Here is a 22,228-nt window from a genome sequence, read left to right on the forward strand (position 1 = left end):
TTAACAACTTTGACATAGCTACAAAGTTACCAAGGCAGGCCTCAAATTTGTGATCCTCCTGTCTCAGCTTCCTGAATAGCTGTAATTTACAGGCATGTGCCACCAAGCCAATAAATAAAATTCATTTTCAAACACTAGAATGAAAAATACACATATTTTTTTGGTGGTACCAGGCATGTAGTACCTGGGATGACTTTACCCGTGAGCAACATCCCCAGACCCCAGCTCTATTTTGAGATAAGATCTTGCTAAATTGCTGAGGCCATCTTCAAACTTGGAATCCTCTTGCCTCAGCCCTCTGAATAGCTGGGCTTACACACACATGCTACCACTCCTGGTTGTCATTAAAAATATTAGATTGCCAGGCATGGTGGCACATGCCTGTAATCCCAGGTGTTCAGGAGGCTGAGGCAGGAGGATTCCAAGTTCAAAGCCAGCATCAGCAATTTAGTGAGACCCTCAGCAACTTCATGAGACCCTGTCTCAAATTTAAAAGAACTGAGGGTGTAGCTCAGTGGTAAAGTGCCCCTGGGTTCAATCCCTAGTACTAAGGGGATGGGAAGAGAATAAAGGGTAAAAATGAAAAGAGAAAAAATTTAAAAGTTTAAAAATATTACATAAAATAAGTCACAAGGCTGGGGTTTGGCTCAGTGGTAGAGCGCTTGCCTAGCATGTGTGAGGCACTGGGTTCGATTCTCAGCACCACATAAAAATAAATGAAATAAAGGTCCATTGACAACTAAAGAATATTTTAAAATAAATAAATAAAATAAAATGAGTCACAAAAACAGAAAATAGAAATTTATACTATAGGGACTGGGGTTGTGGCGCAGCAGCAGAGCGCTTGTCTAACACGTGCAAGGCCCTGGGTTCAATCCTTAGCATCACATAAAAATAATTACGTAAAATAAAAAGATATTTGGGCTGGGGATATAGCTCAGTTGGTAGAGTGCTTGCCCTGCATGCACAAGGCCCTGGGTTCAATCCCCAGCACCAAATAAATAAATAAAATTTAAAAAATTAAAAAAAAAAGAAATTTATAATAATAGTATAGAACTTTAAAAATTAAATACAAATAAAGAAATAAAAATAGGGGCTGGGGTTGTAGCTCAGCGGTAGAGCTCTCACCTAGCATGTGTGAGACCCTGGGTTCAATCCTCTATACCACATAAAAATAAGTAAAATAAAGGTATTATCCAACTACAACTAAAAAATAAAATATTTTTTTAAAAAAGAAATAAAAACAAAGGATTGGTAATATGTACTCATAATCCCAATTATTTGGGAGGTTGAGGCAGGACTACTGAGCCAAGGAATTCAAGGCTAGCCTGGGCAACCTAGCAAGATCTCATCTCCCCAAACCAAAACACCAAAAGTAATAAGACAATATAAAATTTACATTTAAAAAAAAGTGGATGTGTAACCGATGTGATTCTACAATCCATATACGGGGTAAAAATGGGAGTTCATAACCACTTGAATGAAATGTATGAAATATGATATGTCAAGAGCTATGTAATGTTTTGAACAACTAATAATAAAAAAATTGTGCTTCTCTTTATATATGTACATACATACATATACATAACTATTACATATATGTATTGTGTTATACATATTTTGTATTATAACTTATGGCTTAATTTAAAAATTTTTGTTTAATGAAGAAAAATTGAAGAATAGATTTAATTTATTTTTAATTAAAACCTTCCTTTACCACACACACAAAAAACAAAAACTCTTAAATTATTTTCGTCCCACATACACTGTTTTCTCATACCTACAGATTGATGCTGCTACAAATTAGGACAATATTCTACTGAAAATACTTCTACTTTTTCTTTACAAAATACATGTATCATCTATACTTCCATTAGATGTATAACTGAACTTCTATTATCTGAGGAAAATACAAAGTATACAATCACTATAAAATCACATTTAAGAAACTCAAAATCTAAACCAATGAATAGAAGACAAAAATAAAAATACAGAATTAAAAAGCAGCCAACTCGGGACATGTTGTGAAGGGTCTCTAATTAGAAAAATATGTTTTCAAAAATATTAAAAACTGTTTTCTAATTCACATATAAGATCCACTTTTTTTGTATAGTACTGGGGAAGCCCAGGGGTGCACTCTACCACTGAGCTACATCCCCAGTATGTTAAATTTTGAGACAGAATCTTGCTAAGTCCTCCAGGCTGGCCTCAAACTTGCAATCCTGCCTCAACCTCTGGAGTAGCTGGAATTACAGGCAAATGCTACCATGCCCAGTGATATTCACCCTTTGAAAGTAAAAGTGTACAATTCAGTGGCTTTTAGTATACTTACAAATTGTCCAAACATCATCATCTAATTCTCAAAAACTTTTCATCATTTCATAAAGAAACCCCATATCCAAAAGACTGTTCTTTTTTCCATTCCCCTTTTTTTTCAACTCTGGGCAACCACCAACCTATTTTCAACTTCTTCAGATTTTCCTACTCTGAACATTTCATTCAGGTGGAACCACATTAAGACTGGTTTCTTTCACTTAGAATAATACTTAGATTTCATTCATGTTATGGCTTTTATTTAAATTATAAGTGAAACCACAAATAACAATTCAAAGAAAAAAAATATTTTTTTTAAAAATTAGATGGACACAATACTTTTACTTTATTTATTTTTTATGTGGTGCAAGGGATTGAACCCAGTGCCTCACACATGCTAGGCAAGCACTCTACCACTGAGCCACAGCGCGTCCCCAAAGAAAATATGTTTTATGAAACTATTACAAAGAAATCCTTAAAATGATATGGGAGCTAAAAAAGATTCCATGTTTAGTTATACACTAAAAAACTCACAGAGAACAGAGGTAAAAACTATTTACTTCAAGACCATTTCTCAAAATCTAAAATGTAAAAAGTTGGACACAGAGAGACTATAGTTCCAAAGTTATGAATACACTTCAAGAGAGGTGTAACTTATAGAAATCACACATTAATGGCTGTGAAAAAATGATAGCTTGCATAAATGAGACTGAAAATGATAAATGCTTATAATATAAATCACAGTGAAAAAAATTAAAATAGCTCAGTTTATTCAGTTGAAGAATATAGAAAGATGGTGAGGACATTTTTTAAAGGAATGTCATTTAAAGGTTTTAGTGTTTTAAGGAATAAGCTTCAATCATCTAGAAAACTCCATACATGTGAAAGGAATATCTCTCATTTCTGAAAAAATTAAAGATGTCCAAAAGACTGAGATTATTAAAGTAGATATTTATTTTAATGAGATTAAGGTAGATATTTATTTTGAATTTCCTAAACTAGCATAAATTGCCAGCATATAGTAAATAATGTTTTGAAACAGAGTATTTCTAACCTAATTTCAAATTGTACTACAGAACCATAGAAACAAAACAACATTGTACTTGTTAAAAAATAGACATGTAGATCAATGGTACAGAATACAGAGAAAAACCCACACAATCATATGATTCTTTATAAAGGTGCCAAAAACATTCAAAGGAGAAAGGGCCATCTCTGATGGGAAACTAAATATTCATATATAGGAGAATGAAACTAGAACCCTCTCACTTTGCACAAAAGTCAATGTGAAACGAATCAAGTGTAAGACCTAAAATTTTCTAATTGTTAGGAAAAACAAAACAAAACATCAACAACAACAAAAACCCAAAACAACAACAACAACAAACCCCAAAAAACAAACAAACAAAAAAACCCGGGAAATTTCAACATATAGGCTCAGACAAAGAATTCCTGATTGGGAACCTTACAGCTTAGGTAGGAAATAAGAGAATCAATAAATGGGATGGCATCAAATTGAAGAGCACAGCAAAGGAAACAACACAGTGAAGAGAGAACCTACAAAATTAAAGAAAATCTTTGCAGTTGCCCTTCCTACAGAGGATTAATATCTAGAAAAAAAATATATATATATATAAAAAAACTCAACACTAATAAAACAAATAAGCCAGCCAATAAATGGGTAAGTGAACTAAACATACATTTCTCAAAAGATGTAAAAATGGCCAATAAATTACCTGAAAAAAATGTTTAACAACTCTTGCCATCAGGGCAATTCAAATCTTGATATTATATCTCAATCTGTTATAATGGCAATCATCAAGAATATAAATAATAAATGCTGGTAAGGATGGTGGGGTGGGGAGAGAAACTATTTATACACTGTTAGTGGGAATGTAACTTAGTATAGTCACTACGGAAATCAGTATGGAGGTCCCTCAAAAAGCTAAAATTGGAACTACTATATGATCTACATATTTCTCTAAAATAATTAAATTCAGCATATTTTCAAGATACATTCATACTCATGTTTATCACAGCACAATTCACATTAGTTATGGAATCAGCCCAGGTGTCTATCAACAGATGAAAGATAAAATGTGGTATGCATGTACAATGGAGTTTTAACTATAAAGAAAAATGAAATCAATATTTGCAGGATAAAAACTGGAGACGATAAATTTTTAGCAAAATAAATTAAAAGAAAAAAGCATTACATATTTTCTCTCATGTGTGTGGAAGCTAGAGGGGAAAAAAACAGGGGAAAAAAAGGTGATGCCATGGAAGAAGGGAAACCATTAGGGTAGAGAATAGGGATGAAATGGGAGGAGGAACTGAGGAGTAAAATTGATAAAATTACATTTTTATGTATATATGAATATTCACTAATAAAAAAAATTTACAAAGAATGTGAGAATAGCACTGACAACTCAGTGATGAAAGAAATTGAGACCCTGTCTCTAATAAAATACAAAATAGGGCTGATGTTGCTTAATGGTCGAGTGCCTGAGTTCAATCCCTAGTATCCACCCCCTCAAAATATTATAAAATATGCAACTTTTCAAAAATGTCTCAGATTTTCACAGTGTACTTCTAGAGAAAGTTGTGGGAAAATTAATCAATTATAAATTTAGGTATGTTAAGACATGACATGTGGGGCTGGGGTTGTACCTCAGTACCACACAGAAATAAATTTAAAAAAAAAGGCATTGTGTTCATCTACTACTAAAAATAAAAATAATCTATGATTGTAATATTTGCTTGTATTTAATTATTAGTATTTTTTTGGTACCAGGGGCACTTAACCCATGGGCACTTAACCACTGAGCCACACCCCCAGCCCCTTTTATTTTGAGGCAAGGTCTTGATAAATTGCTTAGGGCCTCACAAAGTTGCTGAAGCTAGTCTTGAACTTCGGATTCTCTTGCCTCAGCCTCTAGAGTTGTTGTGATTACAGGCAAGTATTCATGAAGTGCTAAGCACTATAAATACATGATTTCATTTAATTCTCATAGATCCTATTATACCACAATTTTAAAGATATAAAAAAAGATACCTTAAAAGATATTAAGCAGTTTGTCTAAGACTATTGTAGGTAATAAAGCTATCACCTAAATTCTTCTAAGTCAAAACCAACTTTTTCAAACCTTTCCTTAGACATTAATTCCTAGTTCTGGTAGAGGTTAAAAAAAAAAAGTCATGTTAAAAAAAAACACAAAACCACACACACACATATACACTTGAAGAGACTGTAGTAAAACAGGCACTTTCATTAGTGGGAGTATAAAGCAATAAAACCATTTTTAGCACACAACCAGAAAGCTCTATCAAAGTCTTAAATGGCACATATTAATTAAACCAGGAAAGTCAGTATGTTACACTTAACAAAAGCACAAAAAATACTCATCTGTGACTAGAAGAAATCTCTAGCATTAGTTCTGATTAAATAATAGTAGTAGCAGGTATCCTGTTCACCATTTTAGTTACTATTTACTTAGCACTTATCCTGCAGTAACCACTGGTCTCAGTTTTTATATACGTTGACTAGTTTTTACCATTAAAACCACCTTCTGGAGGTAGATATAACTATTATTCAAATTTTACAGATTATATTTATGCTATTAAAAAAGGATTCTATAGATCCATTATGAACAATTCTATATACAACAGCCAATTATATATTCTAGTTGACATAGATTAATACTAATGCATGAGTGACAGATTTCCATTTTTTAAGTCCAATCACAGGAAGTTGTATTTTTGTAACATAACTTATGCAGAACAACTTACTTCAAAGTGCTGCAATCTACAAAAGTTTTAAACTGTTATGACTTTGGGGGGAAAGTTTACTTTTAGCTAAATGCTGAGTTATTACCCTTTTTTAAGTTAAAGTAAATGAGATGATACTCCTGTACAAGCTGCTGATTCTTTTGTAAGCAAACATAATGTTAGTTCTTTGCCTGGAGTTATCAATATACTATCATTTAATTTTTTTTCATTAATTCCATCAGCGATAGACAAGAACTCTCTTGCTATCAGCACTAATATCTAAATTACTTACAAACACACTGAAGAAAAAAATATGTGAAAAGTAATGTTAAATTACGTATTTCAATTATTATGTGAGCAGTAAGTATTATTAGAACAGTTCTCCCCACAATCTGAGAGAACTTGAAAAGCTCAGGTCAAATTTATGAAATGTAAAGTTAACTATTTTAAAAAGTGAACAACTAGTATTTTATTCACTATGTTGTGCAATCATCACCTCTACTTAGTTCTAAAAGATTTCCAACACACCCAAGTAAACTCCTTACCCCTTAAGCAGTCTTTCCCTAGTCCATAAAGATACACATTCCTTGTATGAAATTTTTAATTCTCATTATTTCATACAAATGGAAACAATATGACTTTTTGTGCCTGGCTTCTTGCACATTTTTTTAAAACATTTATTTTTTTAGTTGGACAAAATATCTTTATTTTTTATTTTTATTGCTAGGCAAGCACTCTACCACTGAGCCACAACCCCAGCCCGGCTTCTTGCACTTTAAACAATGCTTTGGAGATTCATTTATTACTACAACAGATTATTATCCGTGTGAACTATTTATCATCCAAATACACTATTCAGCAATAAGATATATATTTTTAGAAATTCAACTACGCACCATTCATAATTTACAGCATGTATACCATACTAAAGAAGCTATGGATACTATATAGCAATTCTGATGTCAGACCAACCTTACAAAAGAACTCCACTGAATTTTTTTGCACTTCATCATGACAAATTCAGAACAAAAGAACTAATTTGAAGGTAGAATACCATTTTCAATACTATTGCAATGTATGTGAAAATCCATAAAAGCAAGCATTATTATTTATTTGTTCCAAGTAAGTAATCAGAATGCTATATAAAATTAAAATTAAGAACCTCCAATTTCTTTTATGAAAATCAAGAAGAAAGGTTATTAAAATGACAACACACAAGAGCCAAATCCCAAGATCTTCTGGCCCCCAAACATGACTATGATTAAAAAATAAATTACAAGCTGGGTACAGTGGTGCACATCTGTAATCCCAGTGACTCAGTAGGCTGAAGGAGAAGGATCACAAGTTTGAGGTCAGCCTTGGCAACTTAGTGAGACTGTTTCAACATAAAATTTAGAAAAGAGAGCGCCCCTGGTTCAATGACAAGTACTGAGATTTAAAAAAAGAAAAGAAATATATAATAATGTGCATGTGCTTCTGCCAGTAACCAAGACTGCAATAACTTGAACCAAATACAGGAAAGGCTAGTCAGTGAAGGAGAACATTTACAAGAAACTGAGAGCTTACCCTGTTTGGGTAACTCTCATGTAGGTCTTGGTCTTATTGGGCTCTCCAGACAGGGGTGGGGGGGGTGGGAAGTGGGGAAGGAATAGGGTTGACTGAGTGAACAAAATCCAAAAGACTTCATCAATAATCTCCAAGCTGTAGAAAGGTAGCATGAGTTATGCTGCAGGTAGTTCTAGGAGAAGAAATGTTCCTGAAAAGAAAAACCTCTTCTGATCACCTTCTACCTCAGCAGGAAAAAGGGAGCATAATTTGCAGTGCTGAAGTTTTTGTAGAAATCAGGAAAGAGTAGAAGAATCATACTTATTCACTTCTAATTATGCCCAATAATAAAAAGACATGGCTAAAATACAGGTAAAATAAAAATAAATAAATAAACAAAGCGAGTACCAAGTAAATAGGGGAAAAAAAATAACATCTAAGATGGTTGTGGCTGGGCATGGTGATGCACACCTGTGATCCCACCTGCGGCTCAGGAGGCCAAGATAGGAGGATCTTGAGTTCAAAGCCAGCCTCAGCAAAAAGAGAAGAGTTAAGCAATTCAGTGAGACTGTCTTTAAATCAAATATAAAATAGGGCTGGGTATGTGGTTCAGTGGCCAAGTGCTCCTCAGTTCAATCCCCAGTACCCCCAACCCCAAAAAAGATGGTTATGAACTCTCAAAAGGGCTTCAAACACCCTCAGTGGTGTCACGAGTGAGGTTGTTCCTAAAATGATATGGCAATCAGATTCAGGAAACAAACGGAGATTTTGCCAGAGAAAAGGCTCTTGGATTTAAAACCTGAAGCAGATACAGTAGAGTGCATAGCCCATGTCTGTTAGCAAGGGTGCATATAGCCAAATCCAACTCCTTTGTAAAAGCAGTTCTTATAATGCACAGTGGAAGAAAAACAAGAAATATTAAAAACATTCTTGATCTGGGCATAGTAGACATGCCTATAATCCCATTAGCTTGGAGGCAGAGACAGGATGATTCCAAGTTCAAGATCAGCCTCAGCAACTTAGCAAGGACCTAAGCAATTTAGTGAAACCCTATCCCAGAATAAAAAGGACTGGGAATGTGGCTCAGGGGTTAAGTGCCCCTGGGTTCAATGCCCAGTACCAAAAACAAACAAAAAAAAACAATATTTGTCAACAGATAACTGAATAAAAAAAAAATAAGGCATACAAACACAACAGAATGTTATTCAGTCATGAAAAAGAATGTAATTCTGACATTTGCAGCAACATGAATAGAAATAGAGAGTATTATTTTAAGTAAAATACCTCAGGCCTTTTTTTGGGGATTGAACTGAGGGGTGGTTAAGCACTGAGCCACATCTCCAGCCCTTTTAAATATTTTATTTAGAGACAGGGTCTCGCTGAATTGCTTAGGGCCTCACTAAGTTGCTGAGGCTAGCTTTGAACTCATGATTTCCTGTGTCAGCTTCCCAAGCTGCTAGGTACACCAGGCTTTTGAGAAAGATTAATATTGCATGTTCTCACTTATATGTGGAAATTAAAAAGTTGATCTCAGGGGGATGGGGTTATAGTTCAGTGGTAGAGCACGTGCCTAGCACACATGAGGCCTTGGGTTGAATCCTCAGCATCACATAAAAATAAATAAATAAACAAATAAACAAATAAATAAATGTATTGTGTCCATCTATAACTTAAAAAAGTTGATCTCATAAAGTACGAAGTACAAGAGCAATTATCAGAGCCTGGGAAGGGAGTACAGGAGAGTAAAGTAAAATGAACATAGGATTGTTAATGGGTACAGGGGAGCCAACAGGATAGGCAGAATACCTTCTCGTGTTCTATAACACAGTGGGGTAATTATGGTTGACAGCAATTAATTATATGCTTCTTTTTCTTTTGGTGGTGCTGAGGATAGAATCCATGACCTCACACATGCTATAATCATTCTATCCCACTTAGCTTTATTACTAGTCCTAAATGTATATTTCAAATTAGCAAAGAGAGGGTTTTGAATGTTCTTAGAATTAAAAAATGATGTTTGAAGTGATGAACATGCCAATTTCTCTGATATGATCATTACACATTACATAAATGTACTGAGATGTCACATTTTACCCCACAAGCATCAACTAAGAATAAAAAAACACATTTAAAAAAAGTGGAATAGATTTGCATGATATTTTGTACTTTTGTGCCCTATAATACGGAAAATAAGAGATGAAAAATCTATTCTTTATATACTTTAGATGATAAGGACATGTCAAAGTAGTTCAATTGTTGTTGAGCAGGATGTTGATGGTAGGAGAGGCGGTGCATGTGTAGTGATAAAGAATATGTGGGAACTCAATATTTTTCACTGAATTTTTCTGTGAGTCAAAATCTGCTATAAAATTTGAAGTCCATTAAAATCTGTTCTGAATGAATCTTAATTTATGGGAATGAAAGTAAATTCTAACATTTGAGTTCTAGAGTATGATGTGTAATTGAAGGCACTTAAAATTAAGAGGTTTTTAAAATTATAGGGCTAATAAAGCAAACTGAAATACAAAATAACTTAGAGAACTAAGCAAAAAATAGGACATAGCTGAAAACTAAGTTGTTGCCAAGGAGATAATCACTGGGGATACAAGAAGAAAGAAAGAAGACAGAGACTAAACAATTGAAAAAAACAGTAGATATGTTAGACAAAGGCAACCAAACAATAGGACAATCCGTGTTCCTAAAATAAGCATATTGATCAAACATAACAAAATTATTCTTCACCTTTAGCTATAAGAAAAGTAAAAAGTAAGAGGCAAGAAAACACAAACATTTTAAAGAAACACGGATAATAAGAACAAGATTTTCAGACAAACGTGGTTAAGTTACTCAAATTCCAGGATAAAGGAAACAATTTTAAATAAACTCATGCATCAGATAAAGGGCAAAAAAAAACTTAACTGGGATTTAGATTTAGTAATACTAAATGTCAGAAGATAATGGAGCAACAATTACAAATGGAGAGGGAAAAACTGTAACCTAACCAAGTATTCCTCATTGAAATAATGGTGACTGGCAGAATCTCAAATATGTAAGAAATTTAAAGCATACTTTTTGTTAAGAATTGTTTGATGATAAAATGCAGTCAGTCAAGAAATGAAAAGCCACCTCAATAAAGACCTAGTGAGCCATTCAAATATAGAACTAATTTAGCAATCTGTCTACAAAAGTACATAGCTGGATTCATCTTTGATCAATTTCTAGTTTTTAAGTTAATTTTTAACTAAACAAGTAATACTTAGTTTTTTTTCCTGGTAAAAATTAAACATGATAAGTCTTTTTTAAAATCATTTTAAATTTTTTTTTTTTTGTAGTTGTAGATGGACAGAATGCCTTTATTTTATTTATTTATGTGGTGCTAAGGATCAAACCCAGTGCCTCACACATGCCAGGCTAGCGCTCCGCCACTGGGCTATAGCCCCAGACCAAACATTACAAATCTTTATCCTAACCATCCCTTCCTCCCACTAAACATGCAGGGAGTACACATATGTGCCACCACACCCAGCAGAATTTATAAAAATTTAGAAGACTTTTATATAGCAAGAATTATGAACTGAAGAGCACCTGAGAAACTGGAAAATATCATTTAACAGAGACAAAGGCCAATTTCTTATTGTGGAAAAAGTTAAGTCTAGGGTCAGTCTCAGTAATTTAGTGAGATCGTGTCTCAAAATAAAATAAAAAACTGGGAAAGCATCCTTTGGTTCAATTTCTAGTACCAAAAAAAGAAAGAAAAGAAACAAATGAAAAATGAGATGGCTTATTTTGTCTATTATATATTGTTAAGCATTAAGAAGTATGATGAGCTGGGGGCGGAGATGCACGCCTATAATCCCAGTGGCTCAGGAGGCTGAGGCCCTAAGCAACTTAGCAAGACCCTCTATCAAAATAAAAACTAAAAGTTTTAGGTTAGGGATGGGATGTGCCTCAGTCATTAAATGACCCTGGATTCAAGTCTCAGTACAAAAAGAAAAGTACAATGATATCCCAGAATATTTTGAAATTTTAAATGATCCAACTTTGTGATGAACAATTAGAACATGTTCTTTGATCTTGGAATTTCAGCTGTAGCAATTTATTCTACCTTCAAAAACTTGAAAATAATATATAAAATGAGGACTTAAAGCTGAAGTCTGCAAAAACCTCCAATGTCTATCAAATGAATACTAAATAAAGTACAGCACAAGGGAATACTACATAGTTAATACAGAGAATGGGGTGCTTTTCAAAAATATCTATTTTGTTAAGAAAGATGTAAATAGTATATAACAGTACAGTTATTTATAAGTTAAAAAAAAAAAAAAAAAACCAGAAACACAGGGGCTATGGAATAGCCTAAGATATGCAAGGCCCTGGGTTCAATTCCCCAGCAATACCTGCCACCCCAAAAAAAACAAAAGGCTTGACTGAAATCAAATATATGGTATGCCCTTTAAATAAGGAGGCTTTCAATACTTATTTTTAACCATTCTAAATTATTGAATTTTTGAAATTTTCAATTTTATACATTATTTTAAAAACATATGAACAGAATTCTGCACAGGAGGCTTAACAGCTCATTTTCAGACTTTTAAATATACCTATATGTGTAAAATCCAACTAATTACTGCTGTTAATATAAAAAAAAACCACTGGGAAGAGGAAAAAAAGAGCAAAGAAAAAATACAAAATAAGTATGACACATAATTCTTTATTAACTTCTGAGAAAAATCAAACATGCTAAGATGCCCAGCATTTCCCATCAAAAGACAACAAACAAAAAATTAACAAAAAAACAACAAAACACTGGACATGGTGGTGCACAGCTATAATCCCAGTGGCTTGGGAGGCTGAGGCAGGAGGATGAAGAATTCAAAGCCAGCCTCAGCAACCAGGAGGTGCTAAGCAACCCAGTGAGACCCTGTCTCTAAATAAACAAAATACAAAATAGGTCTAGGGATGTGGCTCAGTTGTTGAGTGATCCTGAATTCAATCCCCAGTGCCAAAACACACACAAAAATAAACAATAAAACCCTGTATTTTATAAATAAAAATAAGACTGATAACTAAATAGACGCTTAAGGGTAAAAGTAACTGCAGACATATTTCCTGAATGTCTGTTTTTTTACACCATGCAGTTATATACTACTTACCCAGCTGGGAAAATCAGACCACGTTGGAACTCGCTGACAGAGGTCTCGGAGAATACGTATGATAATCACACAGGACTGCAGACCGTTAGCTCTAGCCTTGAGGGCAATACAAAAACCAACTGGATTAAACTTAGAAATACTGAAAATATCCCTTGATGAAAAAAAAATTAAAATACCACTGTTCAATGGAAGCTCAGATAAAAACAAAAAATAACCACACTTAAAAGTTGGATTCAATGAGCTGCCATTTACAGCAGTATTTTATGCCAGGGTTAGTATATAAAAGTTGGTATTTAGGTCAAAGTAAACAGATTATACAAGAATAAAATTTCTTGATCCCCTGTGAACCTTGACCTATATTCATTTAAAACAGTAAACTTAAAATAAAAAATCTGCCTACATTAGAAATAAAAGAAATAGTGAAGAGCTAAAAAGTTTGTCTAGGGACTGAAAGGCTAAGGAAATCTGTTTGGTTTCCTTGCTGTGCCTTTGCATGACTGCAAAGTCACTAAACCAAACAGCTGCTTCCTCACCTTTCACTCCCTACACTTATTAACTTAGAGAAAGAGGGGGGAAAAATCTTAAAAAACTATACACAAAGCTTTAAACACATATTCCATTATTTAAAGCAAAGTTAATCTGCAGCCTTATGGAATATAATACATATACAAACATGTCATGTTCCTAAACAAGTCAAGTTTAAATATAGCCACTAAAAAGAAAAAAGAAAAACCCAAACTACAAAACACCCCCAAAACGAAAGTTTATTGTCAAATTAATAGTAACTGCAATATGCAGAATCTTCACACCCAGCTTTCTATGTTAACATATTTTCTGAGATTTAATTTAAAATAATATTGCTTGGGCAATCTTTTGAAATGTTTAAGCACAGTTAAACATGTGTACTGAACGACTCTCTCATAAGGCTACAAGAAAAAAGTAAAATGATGTTCCGAACCTGGAACCACTTAGCGTGGCGTAGAGCAGCCAGAGCGTCAAGGCATTTTTGCCTGTCCAAGACGTCCGGTGGGTCTTTCACCATACCCGAGGTTACATCTAAAATGGATTGAATTGGCAAAATGCAGTGAGGAATGGGTGTTTGACCAGGTGAGCAAGACACTTCCTTAAAGTAGCATCAGTGTCACATGAGCCATTTGAAGTTTGTTAGCACTTTAACACACCCAGGGAGTTATTTTCAACAAATTTACATAATTCAATTTTAAGAATAAAAGGAGAAATTAAGTTTAACTCTTAATTTAATAATATAATATTTTCTGGAAAAATAAACCCTACCCACCCAAATGAAATCCAAAGGAAAGATTCCTGGACACAGCGCACCAGCACAAAGATGACAAGACAAAGGGAACACAAAAATCCACCTTAATAAATGAGAATGTACAATTAACTACTGAGTTTGTTGAGTATTCTAAGTGATCAAAGATTATTCTGAGGCTAATTATAGCAAAGAACTGATGATAAATATGAAATGATCAATAGAATATAGGGGGCCCCTAAACAGGCATTTCTCTAAGAGATCAATGATTTTCTTCCTCAAGAGGATTTTAGAATATGAAATGCCCCTTAAAATTTAAAGTTTTCACAAAATGTAATCCAAAGAGTAACTAGAGAAGCAATGGGTAAAGCAGAAATGGGTAACAGAAACTAGCATGGTTAAATGGAATTAAGAACAGAGAAGGTGGAATAAGATGAATGAATGTTTTGATGATAAATAATATATAGGGATCTTTCAACTTGGTTAAAACATAAATGATGTACATAAAACTTGTGGAGAAAATATGAAACTAAACCAGGACAAGAAGTTAACTTTAAACTAAAAAAAGTCACTCACATAAGCAGTCAAAGGACCAACCATATATTCATCTAAACAAATCTATAAAATGTACATGATATATCAAATATGCAAATCAAACTATCAGCAAGCAAATAGTAACTTTTTAAATCTAATTCACAGTTTCCAGTGACTTTATAGTACATTTTCTATTTTATCAGTTAATTACAGCAGTCCTTTGGTCAAAGAATACCAAAATCCCGAGGCACTCAGGATATAATTCATTGAGAACCCCAAATGAATATTGGGGACAAAAGAAGAAACAGAAGATAAAACAAAAAAAAGGTAAGGATGCAAATTACTTCAATGTATATCTTATCATGAGTATTAAGAAATCTTAAAAAAGACAGCTTGTCCTCATTCTAAGCAGATGACATATAAAGAAGTATATTAAAAAATTGATGAAGAATTTCATCCCATTTGGGTTTTCCTTTCTCAGTTATTATTCCTCAAATAATCAGATACAAAATTTTTAGAAGACCTATAAAAAGGAAGTCTTATAGATAATCAAGGAAAATTATGTAGTATTTTGAGAATGGGCAATGAAGGAGGGATTTGGTGCTAAAAAGAAACTATTAAAGAAAAAATATTAGTAGGTAATTTCAAAATTTGAAAGACTAGCTACTGAAAACAAGAAATAAATTTTAATATAAGAAAAAGACTTCTTTGAAATAAGGAAGAAAGACATGTGAAAGCACAGTTAAGGGGAAGGAAAAAAAAAAAAACAAACCAACTCCCCAAACCATTCTTGCTCTCCAAAGTATCTAGAACATGCTTTTAAAGGACCTCTTTTCCATGTCCCTTATTTATATTATTTGCTGAAGCTAAAATGCAAAGATGATGGTGTGCAATCTCCTTTTAAGTTTCCAAATAATCTAATGTTAATGCACCATTTTAAAATTTCCTCCAATACAGAAGAATTTTGTTCACAAGCATTCATAACTTTGGAAATTTTAATCAATGACACAAATTCAAAGATGCCAAGACACCTATTTCAAGTTAAAAATATATTAGAACTATAAGTAGGAAATTGCTGTTAAATTTAGAGTGTGGATTTTTGCACCCATTTTTTACTTCAAGTGGATTAACCCCTTAGATATATCGTGCTAAAATCATACTTACTGCCTAACACCCAGTTAAAACAGAAATCAGTTAATTTATAAAAACAAAATGCAAATTATTATTCTACATGAACATATTTCAAAAATTTTAAGGGGTTAATCACCAATTAGAAGACATGCTGTGTCCACACTATTTTATGATTAAAAGTTAATAAGAATATATTAATTTAAATTAACATGGTTATGTAAAATATATAATCTACTCAACCATTTAAAAACTAGTGTGAACACTGCTTAATTCTAGAAGAGACAAAGACAAAACAAACAAAACAGCCACACGAAAGACAATAAATGCCAGACTCTGCATCCAAAATCCCTCCTTAACCAAATGGCAGATGTGACACTGAGCTTTTGAAAACCTTGGTCAAAAATCCTTCCGATGTCTTGGCAGCAACCCCTGACAGGAATCAATTCCCTCTGTTAGAAGGCTTTGGACCGGGCCTGATAAGCTACAGGTGAAAAAAAAAACACACACAATACTTGACTTGCTGCAGAAAACAATTCTGTAGCAAGGGTTAGAGCATTTTGAACATTTTAAGCTTTAAGTCAATTAAATGTTAACTGTCAAACACAGTACTATAAAGTAAATCTGTCATGCGTTTAACAGTTATTAGAACAATTTAATAGTTTCTTTTATTAAATATTTTTTCATATGAAACAGGGCTTTTACACAAAGAGCTACCACACTATGTGCACGTAGTCAGTCTCATGATTTACAATGTTCTTCCGGCAAAGCCTTCCTTAACCCCTGTACTAACTCCCCAAAGCAAGCTATAGGCTTTAAGTGATTTTAAGACACAGAGCATCGGGAGCTGCAGTGAGAGAGAATACATACCGTTACTCTGCAGCAAGAAAGAAGCAATCTTCGTAATGAAGCTAAAGACATGATTTACTGCAGTTATCTGCAGCAAGGAACACTCTATCAATGTTTCTACACTTTTGCATATCCAACTTTCCAGCTCAGTGTCTTGAAGCACAATCTTTCAATTTTGAACTGACCATTTCCCTCAGGTTCATTTTTATAATTCATAACAGTAATTCTAACTCAAGTCTGGGTCAGACAAAAATATAATTTTGTTTCCTTTAAAAGGGATAGGTTATCAAAGAACTTACACTTATGACACTATTAATTTTAATTTTTTGCAACATAATAAAAAGGCTTGATACTGTACATAATTTAATTCAGTCTAAACATAATTGGACAGAATGTACTCTGAAACAAAGTTAATTGTTATATAATTTCACACTAAAATAGCAACATTTATAATATTTTGTATTAGAAAGTTTTAAAATTTCCAGTCCTAAATAAAAGGTCATATGCTACATGTTAAAAGTCATATGCTACATAAGTAAAAGGTCATATGCTACTTATGACCTGATCAGATTGACTCAAACTCTTTCTCCAGCAACACCCATGGCCAAACATTGAGTGGAAACTCATGTTACATAAAAGATCCTTTACACGAAACTCATTTATTTTGAAGATGCAAAGCTTAAGATACAACATACAAATCCTAATATGGTAAATTAACAAAGTATGCAAGATAAAACATGTCTCCCAATGACATTTTAGGTAAAATGACTTTTTCCTGGGTTGTAGAAAGCCCAGTGCCATAAAAAACAAAAACAAACAAACAAACAAAAAAAACCAATGCTTTGCTGTAAGAAAACAAATTTAAAGGGACAGTAATTGAGAGGCTTTTCTCAACCTGTATCACAAAGAAGTATTAGTGTAATTCCATATTTAACAAGTTAAGATGTATAAAAACAACATGAAAGGAAACAAAGTAAATTTTATCTGACCCATAAAACAAAAGAACCAACATATTGCAGACACTGATCATGCTTTTTGGCTTAAAAGCTTTTGAAGCTTTAAAAATGTTACAGAACAGTCCCTAAAGCAACATTGCTGGCACCAGCAGGATTCATATTCTACAATGGCAAATTACGTTTAAAAATGCTGAACTGTACTCTAACTCACTAACTCTATCTGCCTAATTTATTTTTAATTCTAATATGATATTCAGGCCAAATATCAAAATCTGTGTGCATTAGGATGATCAACATTTATGAAAGTGCTCCAAACCAAAGAGCAACCTCAGAGAACTAGAAATATTTACCTCAGAACAAGCCAAATCCATGATTACATATATAATAATACCTCAAATGTAAGTGCTAAGAATAGTTAGCCAATTTTGTCTGTGAAACTTTCTTGTCTTCTTTTAAGACAAGGCAAGATTGAGAACTTCTTAATGGAAGTTAAAGTTGTGGCCCCTATACTAGTAAACATTTAAATTTTTTTTTTTCACAAGTCAACTATGCCAAATAAAAATAATTTTGAATTTTTTTCCAGAAATCTGAGGTTAGCAAGAAAAGAAAAAAAATCAAGAAAACCAATCATATCCTATGAGTTTCATGTAAAAATTATCATTAACAAGAGCATTTACTTTGTGGGAAATGATCTCAACCCAAACTGGTTGCTAAATAAGTCAAATCTATTAAATATGTAATGCCAGCATGTTGCCTTCTAGGGCTTAATGCCATCTTAAAGAGTAGGTAAATTGAAAATAATGATAAAACAAAACAAAAAAACAGTTAATAGAAAAGTAGAATGTTTAACAGCTTTCCAACCTCCTTCCCTCATGTTCTCTTCTCGAATAATTGGAGATGTCAGGGTGATAGTGACTTGCATTTTGGGTTCCACACATGAATTCAAAATTATCGCTGCTTCAGATACAGCACATTTTATGTCATATTTCTCAGGACTTATAACCTATGTAAAAAAGATTATAAGAAATTAGTTGGATATAATGCATTTGTTAACAGACAAAAGCAGTTTCATTATGATTCTTTTAGTTTTCCATTACCCTAACCATTCTGTAAAGACAAGCTCATATACTACTATAAGATCTGCCATATATATCCATATCATTAATCTCTTGTACCTCTTTATTTTCAAAATCTTTGTTGAGCTAATATTTAACATTATTAATATTATTTGGGATATTTGTAAATGTGTATGTCTCTTAGATGATGAATTCTTAGATAAAAAAAATAATGGCATTATTTTTCATATTTACAGAACTTGGAACTAAAATAACTGGACCTAACAATTCAACCATTGGATCCTACAGCCACAATTCAACCATTCCCAGTATATATTCTCAGTGAATTCAATAGATCCACATCTTATTAGGAAGCAGGAAGTCCAACTTAAGAACAAAAAACAAACTCCAAGATTTATCGCAATTTGGTAGACATGTAAAAAGTCACAATTTATATGAACAAATTAAAGTTTTAGACAAAAATTACATGAAGTGCTTACAGTGTAGCGTCGAGTCTTAAACCCTAGCTCTACTTTATAAGCCATGTGAAGATGGGCAAATTATTTACCCTGTGATTGTTCCTGTAAAATATGAACAATAATTGTACCTAACACTTAGATTGTTAATTACGTAAAACCCATTACTAAGTAAATGTTAACTATGATGATGATGAAGAATTAATTTTACTTTACTTGCTAATTCACTTACATAATAAGAGCAGGTAGCTTTGAAAGAGCTATCTGCTTTAGCTTAACTGTTAATTATTTAGTTAGGATACAGGATTTCCTGCTCTGTAGTTTTATTAAGCACCACATTAGAATGGAGATGTTTCTTACAAATTCTATGACTTTATTCTAAGGTCCCTAATCTTTTCTTTTCCCCTTTCATTGGCCTAACAGGGACAACAAAGAGGTAAAAAGACAAACAGGAACTTCCTCTCTGGAACAATGGTAAGAGAACAATAGAAAGTGCTAGAGTGGTGCAAGTTTAAGTTCAACAAGGTGCTTTCACTGTTCCTTTTATCATCTGTTGTAATATTGCTGTCAGGTAGTATTCTGACTTAGTACTGTAGGATCCATACTGCCAATGAAATTTTAATCCCTGAATTCAGAATGGCTAAATTGAAAGGTTTTGAATAAAATTTATTCAAGGTATCATGACTTTATACCCCCCCCCACAAAAAAAAAAAAAAACAAACTCAAGCTTTAAAGTAAGGTTGTTTTGTAAAACTAAAAGGGAATATTCTTGTCACACGACTATAATCCCTGAGGCTTGGAGGATGAGACAGGAAGATCTTGAGTTCAAAGCCAGCCTCAGAAAAAGCAAGGTGCTAAGCAACTCACTGAAACCCTGTCTCTAAATAATTTAAACACAAAAATAGGACTGGGGATGTGGCTCAGTGGTTGAGTACCCCTGAGTTCAATTCCTGGTACCAAAAATAAATAGGAATGTTCTCTTAATTTCGAACATTTTTTGCTGGAGACAAGAGAAGTACTTCCTACCATTATAAACATTAGAAAATTGAAACTAAAGAAGTTATCCCTTATCTGTAGTTTCACCTTCTGTAGTGTTACATGTTGTCACTGCAGTCTGAAAATATTATACAGTAAATTCTAGAAACAGATAATTCATAAGTTTTAAATTACATGCTATTCTGAATAGCATGATGAAATCTTGAGGCACCCTCCCCTATCTGGCCAGCTATGTGAATCATGACTTTGCCTAGCCCATGCTATATATGCCCATTAGCCCCTTAGTCGAACTGTTATTAGATTGTTATGGAATGGCAGTGCTTGTGTTCAAGTAACCCTTATTTTACTTAAAGGTCCCAAAGTGCAGAGTAGTGATGCTGGCAATTAAAATCTACAAAAGATTATCTGTGCCTAACATGTAAATTAAACCTTATCAAAGGTATGTATGAATAAAGAAAACATAATATACACAGAGTTTGGTATTATCATTTAAGGTATTGAATGGGCGTCTTGGAACACATCCCTGAGGATAAGGGGGTACTATTGTATTCATAATTAAACTGAAGAAATCAAAATCAGATCCTTTCTTTTAGTTATATATTATTAAAAATATGTCAAACTACATAAGTAAGAGGTTCATGAATTTAAAAACTTAAAATTAAGCACTGGTAGTGTGGCTTTGTTAAGAGGGGGAAAAAAAAATCACTTTTTGTCCCCATCAACTGCCTTACACTTTAAGTATTGAAAAAAGAACAGGAAAAGGAGGGCATATGCTACAATTTTCCATTTCAAAATAAACTGGCAAGATGGCTTCATGTCAAATACAAGCACCATAAAACCTAAAAAGACAAAGTAGAAAATAGTTTTATCAGTTTGCACAATTAAGCAAAAAACTCAATATGGAAAGTCAAGCCAAAAATTTAAAGACTGGCTGAGGTTTAAACTGAAGCACAGTTAGTCCTGCCAAAAACTTTTGAACCAGACAAGGGGTAAATTTAACATTTTCCATCATACTTACAGCAAGCTGTTTGGGTAGGTTTTCTGCAATACGGCTTAATAATGTCTTTGAAGGTTTTTCTGAGCATAGCAAAACAAGGTTGACATTTCTATCTCCCCGGAGAAGTAGTCCTTTTGCCAATACTCCCACTCGCAACACTCCTTTCAAAGCTCTGTAGCAAAATCAACTCATATTATAATATGACATTTATTTCCTTTTTTCCCCCGTCTTCTTTCTTTTTTGCAACGCTGAGCATCGAATCCAGGGCTTCTTCCATGCTGGGCATGCACTCTACCACTGACCTATATATGCCCTCAGTCAGAACCATGATATTCTCTAAACACAATATTAAGGGAAAATTATTTTAATACTATTAAAATCTTCATCAACTACACTAACAAAACTATAGTATTTTTAACTATACTTCATTAGATAAGCAATATGGATTAAAAATAAATCAAGAACAAAGTTCTTGGCTGGGCATGGTAGCACACACCTGTAATCCCAGTAGCTTGGGAGGCTGAGGCCTTGGGTCACGAGTTCAAAGCCTGCCTCAGCAAGAGTGAGGTGCTAATAAGCAACTCAGCGAGACCCTGTCTCTAAATAAAATACAAAATAGGGCTGGAAACTTGGCTCAGTGGTCAAGTGCCCCTGTGTTCAATCCCCAGTACCTTCCCCCCAACCCAAGAACTAAGTACTCACAGGCAAAACAAAGGTTACCAAGTACTTCTGTTTTTCACTTTACCATTAATAAAAGTCATGTTTGAATTAATACAAAAATATTTCCAAATGGTAAAAGGAAAAGTAAAAAGTCATAGATCATACTATACAAACTCAATAAGAAAGATGGAGCTAAAGTTTGGGCTTATTCATGGTTTATGGTTAGTTTATGGTTAGTAAAACGAAGACTGCAAGAGGGACATACCAACAAAAAAAGAAGAGAAATTAGCGGCTGAATGCAACTGGAAAACCATACCAGAGACTATGAAACAGATTTAATATGTTTTTATGTAAAGTTAAGTGAGTAAAATCCAAGGTTTAAACTGTGTTGTCAGTGGGACTATGTATTTCTCATTTTAGCTGAAAATATTACCTATCTAACACAAGGATAGTTAAGAAAGGTAGACTCACACAGGAATTATCTAATTGTGATTTCAAATGTAAAAAGTGCACGTAAGGAAAACT

The 22,228-nt window shown here is 33.4% G+C and overlaps 1 protein-coding gene across 4 annotated transcripts in view; it reads right to left on the reverse strand.

Annotated features, from left to right (window-relative positions):
• Positions 1-22,228, reverse strand: part of Zfr (zinc finger RNA binding protein) — a 75,355-nt gene that overhangs the window by 7,857 nt on the left and 45,270 nt on the right. For 3 of the 4 annotated variants that reach the window (XM_076857346.1, XM_076857345.1, XM_076857347.1), the window contains 4 exons: positions 21,065-21,215; positions 18,381-18,522; positions 13,738-13,835; positions 12,780-12,875 (listed from right to left, as the gene is read on the reverse strand). In XM_076857346.1, coding sequence (XP_076713461.1) covers positions 12,780-12,875; positions 13,738-13,835; positions 18,381-18,522; positions 21,065-21,215 — 487 coding nt within the window. Of the gene's footprint in view, positions 1-12,779; positions 12,876-13,737; positions 13,836-18,380; positions 18,523-21,064; positions 21,216-22,228 lie in introns of those variants that run through there. The other variant, XM_076857348.1, reaches the window with a different exon arrangement.

Source organism: Callospermophilus lateralis, chromosome 5, assembly GCF_048772815.1.
Source record: "Callospermophilus lateralis isolate mCalLat2 chromosome 5, mCalLat2.hap1, whole genome shotgun sequence".
NCBI classification, from domain to species: domain Eukaryota; kingdom Metazoa; phylum Chordata; class Mammalia; order Rodentia; family Sciuridae; genus Callospermophilus; species Callospermophilus lateralis.